At 32.1% G+C, this 7,039-nt stretch overlaps 1 protein-coding gene across 8 annotated transcripts; it reads right to left on the bottom strand.

The window, feature by feature from the left end:
* Positions 1-2,713: 2,713 nt before the first annotated feature.
* DEL1 (DP-E2F-like 1) lies at positions 2,714-6,628 on the bottom strand. Of its 8 annotated transcripts, none has more exons than XR_016531307.1 (12): positions 6,184-6,545; positions 6,030-6,097; positions 5,881-5,933; positions 5,692-5,769; positions 5,526-5,579; positions 5,304-5,406; positions 5,002-5,069; positions 4,835-4,907; positions 4,694-4,755; positions 3,916-4,315; positions 3,035-3,125; positions 2,714-2,957 (listed from the first exon to the last, which is right to left on the bottom strand). XR_016531307.1 is itself a non-coding variant. In XM_039040120.2 (11 exons), the coding sequence occupies exons 1-11, from the start codon at positions 6,282-6,284 to the stop codon at positions 3,103-3,105; spliced, it is 1,092 nt and encodes a 363-aa protein (XP_038896048.1). In that variant the 5' UTR covers positions 6,285-6,628; the 3' UTR covers positions 2,714-3,102. The 8 variants fall into 8 exon arrangements, 6 of the variants coding, with proteins under 6 accessions (XP_038896048.1, XP_090172585.1, XP_038896044.1 ...); XR_005483591.2 differs by having other exon boundaries at positions 2,720-2,957; positions 5,002-5,078; positions 6,184-6,628; XM_039040120.2 differs by having other exon boundaries at positions 2,714-3,125; positions 5,002-5,078; positions 6,184-6,628.
* Positions 6,629-7,039: the final 411 nt, after the last annotated feature.

Here is a 7,039-nt window from a genome sequence, read left to right as displayed (position 1 = left end):
TTTTCGTAATTACGATTTCACTGTCATGAAATAAAATTAAAAGGAAAAGAAATAGGAATAATACCCTTGAGTTTCTATTTTGTCTATTGGTTTTTAAATGCTACATATTTAATCCTTAAATTTTAAATTTTATTTCAATTTATTCTTTAAATTTTAAAATGTTACAAATTTTAATCCGTGAGATTTAAGTTTTATTTCAATTTAATTCATATATTTCAAAATTTTACATTTTTAACTTCAATTTTTCATTAAATACTCACGTTTAATCATTGACATCAATTTCTATTAACTAATTAAAAATAATTATAAAATATAATTTTAAATATAATTTAAAAATGATTGAAATAGTGAAAGTTAATTAATTATAATTATTGTAATGAATTTTAATTTATTAACATAAATTAACTTTAGAGATTGAAATTGAGTATTTAGTTAAATTCGATAATAAAAATGTAAATCTTAAAGCACATGGACCAAATTGAAGTAAAACTCAAATGTTAAAGGTAAAATTACAGCATTTTGAAACCTAAGTACTAAATTGAAATCAAACTCAAAATTTAATGACTAAATGTGGCATTTGAAACCTAGTGACTAAATAAAAACTAGACTAGAAATAATCAGATTTGTAATAATAATAATAATCAGATTTCGTAGATCGATTTATGACTCATTTAAATTGACTAGAAAAAGTGTTTTTCAAAAAATCATTTTTATTTTAACTCTTTTATAAAAAGAACTTAAAATCAACTTGGAAAGTGTTCAAAAACTATTTTGAGGAATTGTGTAACACTTCTATTTTTTCAAAAAAATATTTATTTTCAAAATTAAATACCCGAAAAGTTAATCCAACCACACCCTTACTCCAATTTGAAGCTTTCTTTCTCTCTTTATTCAGAGTTAACATCACAATCACACAATTTTTTAGGGGTAAAAATACTATTAACTACCAAATCTTGCTCCACTTTGCTTTTTTTTAAAATAAATAAATAAATTATAACAAATACCTTTGAACTTTTTTTTTTCAAAAATATCCCTATACTTTTAAAAGTTGTAACATTATTCCTCAACTTTCATAAACGTTTTAAAACTACCCTTGGTGTATAAATTCTTTAGAATTTCAAACAAAAATAGGGACTTAGAATTGTGTGAGGATAACCTAAAACGTTGTAGTGATTCAAATTTTTGTTGTATGCCACCTCCTACACCATTTTTTACATCTCAATTTCTGTTCAAATTCTAACAAATTTCTATTACAAGGGTATTTTTGAAATGTTTATAAAAATTCAAAGGTAAAATTGTAACTTTTAAAATATGAGGTCTTTTTGAAACATATGACAAAGTTCAAGGATATTGTTTATAGTTCAACATTAAGAAAATGCAACACTTGTGAGTTTTGTGAAAATAAGATTTATATTTTCTAGGAAATAAAGCAACGACAAAGAACAACATGAAGACAACAATCGAGGGTAAGGGATATGGAGAAAGAAGACATCAGCTCTTCCAACACCCTACGCCTTTCTCACAAGTGAATGTGCCAAGAAGTTGTAACGCCAAAAGGTGTGAGTGCAAAATAAGATAGTCTTTTTTTTTTTTTAATTCTTCCTAGTTTTTTTAATTCTTCCAACCAATTTATTTTTTTAAAACCTTGCACAATAATGAAATATTTATATCCCTTTGGATACATACATTTCTTATTTGCATATATTGAACTAAAAAAAGTCACGAAACTACTTGTACTCTTTTATAAAAGTTTAAGCTCATAGAGATTCATCAAAATACTAGATAAAAATTGAGTATGACCATCCCAAGTTTCATTTCAAGTCTCCACCCCATCCTTTTACATCTTAATTTATGTCAACATTCTAACAAAATATTATGACGATGGAATTACCTTCAAATGGTCAAATTCAAAAAGTATATAATATATATATTTTTTGAACTTAACCTAATGTAAATGCTCAGATAGATTTTAATGAGCTAAGGTTAAAATTGATACAATGAAAGACACTCCAGAAATTAACAGCAACAAACAAGGTCATTTCTGCTTGTAATAACAAATTATTTGGGCCCAATAACAAAGTAGTCATCTTATGCTTTCGGTAGCCTGTCCACGGGCCTTCTCCTAGATCATTCCAGAAGGCCAAAAAATACAATATGCTCAATGAAATTACTGAGACCCCTTTAGTGACAGTAAGAGAAGAAAAGCCTTAGGTCAGAGCATATTTTTTAGCCTAAGAAAATAAGATGCAACAATTGTTTGAACTGTTTCAACATTTCAAATTCGTTTAAATCAATTCGAACATAATTTAACTAGTCAAAACAACAATAACCTTTTCCAAATTGAAGATGCTATATGAAAATACAACCCCTTCAATGACACGAGAAGAGAAACCTTTATATCAGAGAACATATCTTGGGTCTTGAAAAAATTGGATGTTAAAATTATTTGTATTGTTTCGATTTCAGCATTTCCTTGGTTAAGGATCCATCTTAGGTTTAACAAGTCAAAACATTAATAACTTTCTTAAAAGGTCGAAAATCCAAAAGGATAGTAAATCCAAGACATTATATGAAATTATTGACAATCCCATTAAAGACAACAAGGAAAAAGAAACCTTATATCAGAGAAAATTGGAAGTAACAATTGTTTGTTTCATTTCAATCTCAGCATTTCTTCAATTAAACCGATTCATCTAAGCCGATTTAAACATGATTTAACTAATCAAAACATCAATAACCTTCCTTTAAAACTCAAAGATACAATCGTACAACCTATAGAACAGATCTGTTTAAGTAAGGTCATGTCAATAACCTTAGAAAGATTAAAAGTTCAAATCTAAAATTCATACGAGTGATGTTAGAGAATCATTCCACTAATCATTGCCATCTATTTTCTCTTGATTTCTCCAAAATTTATTTTCCCAGGACAGTTCAGCAGGATGAAAAGGAAAAGAATCCTGTGGGACTTCAGAAATTATATGGAATGAAGCAAGTGGAAGAAACAAACAGCAAGCCTTAGATAAAGAACAAGTACCAGAAGATCATCCAGAATCGATAAGCCAACTTCTCTGATTTGGAATTTTTCTTTGCATTCATTTACTTTCACAAGAATTGCATCCAGAAACCTAGGATGTAGGCGACAGACAAGCAAGAAAATAAGATTTCCAGACGAAAACTCCAATATGTATATCATTTTGATTCCAATACGAACTCACTTTTCAACAAAGGCAAAATCGCCTATTTCATTGAACACCGAAGGGGAAAGGAGATAACTACAATAAAATTAGAACATGGTGAAAATGAAGAGAAGAGAAAAAAAAAAATAACTAACAACTATGTTAGGCTTGTTTTCGGGATAATACAAACAAGAACCTATTGAAAATGTTTTGCACTTTCAAAGATGACCCCGTACTAAGTTGGTGCATTAAGGAAATGCAACCAAGAAAAGGCCAAGCTTTTTTTTTTTTTTCCTTTGACTAATTGCAGTAGAAACAACGCTTAATTGAGATAAGCTTATTAAATATTTCGAGCACGTAACAAAGCACATCAAGATATTTGTATAGGTTTCTTCACTGCTTCAGAATACCATGATTTCCAAGCTTCCACGTAATGGGAGAAAAGTTCTTTTAAGGCTGACGATTCCAAGAACAAACACCACAACATTAGTTTGTATCAAGTTTGAAGATCATCTTAAAAATTCCAAACTTGTCACCTAATATTAACCAATAAGGATTACAATATCAAGCATGAGAAGCATGCCGAAGTAAAACTGAAAACTGAAACCAATGGAAGTACTGATTATATGCGAATAGGTGAATGGAGTTTGGAAATTCGACCAATTCGCCATTTAAATCCACTATGGCAATTCAAAATAAGGCAGCACTTTGTTCAACTGTGTTTAATAAGAGGATTTACCTTGATTGTGATACTGAGGACGGAATGTTGAGGAAAGGCTTTCCCAGTCATGAGTCCGCTTCGCATTGTTATTGTCTGAGACACCAACTTTAGCTACCGTTACTGGAGCAAATGGTCCAAATTGATAGCTCTTGGAAGTTCGTTCACATTCCTGATCCTGACTATTCTGGCTATCCTCTTGCGAAGAATTCTCGCACTGCACTAGCTTTTGCATGTTGAGGCAATGATTTAAACCCTGATAGGCTGAACTTTCAGCCTTAGTCTTCTTATAACTGACATTTGTTACATCAGTTCCAAATGCCCTTTTTCTGGACTCTGGAAGAACGGTGGGCTCATTCTTGACTTTACCCCTCACTCCCAACCACCTAAACGCCGGCTTTCTTGTGTCCGTTGTATGGGTCTGCGTATAGTTTCAACAAATGTCAAAGTTGTGCCAAAGAACATCAAAAACCAAACAAACACAATGCCCAATTTTTTTAAAAGGAAATGTCAATGAAAACATTGATACCATGTAGAAGTTGATGGATATTTCTAGAAAAAAGTTACAAAGAAATGTCTAATTAACAAATAAGCATTTCACTCATTTAAAATAAGTTTAAATTACTCATTATTAATATCATGTCTATACTAGTGATATTCTAATGATATTCTTGTCATGTGCCGTGATATAATGAGTATTGATTCACATCTCATGTAGATGTCAAATTCACAGACACATAGAAGCATCAATACATTGATAGAAATATAATACCCTGGTCAATGTGCAGTAATGCAGTACCTTTTCAATCAGATTCATAGAAGACAGCACATTCGCAATGTCATATAGCCTCCTTACTTTAGCTGCATATAATGAAAGATATGTTATTATCAAGCATTTCCCAGTTCCCATTCTAAAATTAATATCAAAGTTTAAGATTACTTCTCATTATCGATGAATTGTGGCCATCTCCTAATAAGAGCTTAGCAGCTTCATCAAGGGAAATCATATTAACCTGTAAGGACAAAATTATCCTATCAATCAACAGAACTCGCACAGAGGATCATCCACAAACAGTAAAAGATATGGTGGGTCATTTTTTTACTCACATGACTGCAGATAAATAGCTTAACAAAATTTTGCGTCAGGAGCGCCAATGACTTTTCCCTTCTATTGTCTGCAGATGCTAATAGAAAGTGTAAGGAAATCTGATTGAGGGCAACCACTTTTTTATAGTACGATAGATATAGAGCTTGGAAATTGAACCCCAACCATACAAATGTTGGTAAAAGACAGCCACATTATCACACAGAATCAATTCAAGCAATCAGAAAAACCAAACTGAAAATTGGCATATGGACAACTTCCGGAGATAATAAGGCCCAATTGAAGTATCAAGGAAAATGCATACCAGCTTTTAACGATGATGAAGATGATTTTGGCACGGCTGCAGTTGAGGTCTGGCTTCCAGTTGGATTGGAAAATCTTTCATCCTCATCTTCGTCATCCGAGACCTAAATGTGACCAAATGTAAGACGAGGAAACTTCAAATCGCAACCCATATGAACGCAACAAATGGGGAGAAATGAGGGAATGGGAACTATAAATGAAAAATAAAAACGAATTAGCTTACTTTCGCATAATCGTTACCATCAGATGCACTGCAATTCTCCTTTAAGCCCTCTTCCTATCAAATTGAAAACAAATTACGTTATTTCCACATCCCAAATGGTGACAGGAGAAGAAATTAAATCAGCCCCAACTTTATTTTTTTTCCCTAGAAAATCAAATCGACTTACTTTAAGATCTTGTAAGGCCTTAGGGATTGCTCCAAACCCATTCCAGCTGTACTGATTCTTCGCCTTTCTCGACAGAACCTAAATTACAAGGAGGGAAAACACAAGCTTAAATTAGCACATACACAGAAATAGACTGAACACGAAAAAACTTCATAAAATAAACCAAAAAAATCAAATTAAATTCCCCACCCCAACGCTCTCCAAAACATTCACGATATCATAGATCCGCCGCCTTTCCACACCTGCACACACCAAAAACCTCAAATTTCAGGCAAACAAAATAACCAAAATCAAAGAACTAAACATTTCATATTACAAATTTCAAACTAGAATTAAACCTAATCGCGATGCGGCATCGTCAAGCCCGATCGAATGAACTCCATCGTGGTTATACAAGCTCAAAAAACTGAACAAAACACAAAAACAAATCAAAAGGTTGAAATCATGAAGCAAAAAAAGGCATCAATTAAATCGACAGCAAAACAACCATACTTTGAGCATAAAAGACCAAGGGATTTCTGCTTTCTACTGTAAGTATGGTGTCTGGAGGAAGAAGAATCCGGTAAAGCAGAAGAAGATGGCAGAGCCGCCATGAAGTCGTCGCCGTCACCACCGCCGCCGCCGCCGCCGCAGATCTACAAAGGAGTGAAGAAAATTATCGGGAAGTGGGGTTGGGAATTGGAGGGAAGAGAAAATTGAGGTAATGAGAGAGAAAAGAGAGATGAGAGAGAGAGTGAATGAGGACCGTTGAGATTAAGGGGGGGGAGAGAGAGAGTAGAGATTTTAGACTTTAGGCGGGGGATGGGTTTTTCGTAATTTTTGAAAAATTTTAGTGAGCGTCGGATCGTTGGATTATTATTATTTTTGCCCTTTCGAATATTTTTGAATAAGCGGGAAGTTGAATCTTTACGCGCCTCCGCCTTACATGTATTATTGTGATCGGATTTTTTTTAATTTCTTCTTCTTTTTTTTCTCTTGTGTACACGTGGACCTTTTTCTCGTGGGATTCCTCATATCCCAAATTAAATGCAGATCTTATGTACGATTTTTTATCTGATTACACGAAAGAAATAAAATTCCTAATAAATGTAATCATATAAACCTCAACTTTCGTAATTATTCAAAATTGTGTAAGATTTATTATTTATTATATGAGTTAATTAAATTCCTACCTTTTAATTCATTTAGACTCGATTATCTTTAGAAAGCATTTATGTATTGATTCTCGAATGTGTGTAGATTTATTTGAATGTTAATTTAACAAAATAGACGATAATAGTAAATTTATTAATAATTTTTTAAAAATAAATTATTGAATCTAACTTGATTCACTTATGCAAGTTTGAGG

Source organism: Benincasa hispida, chromosome 8, assembly GCF_027475165.1.
Source record: "Benincasa hispida cultivar pf3 chromosome 8, pf3_genome.v1.1, whole genome shotgun sequence".
Lineage (NCBI taxonomy): Eukaryota > Viridiplantae > Streptophyta > Magnoliopsida > Cucurbitales > Cucurbitaceae > Benincasa > Benincasa hispida.
This window is presented reverse-complemented; position numbering and strand designations above follow the sequence as displayed.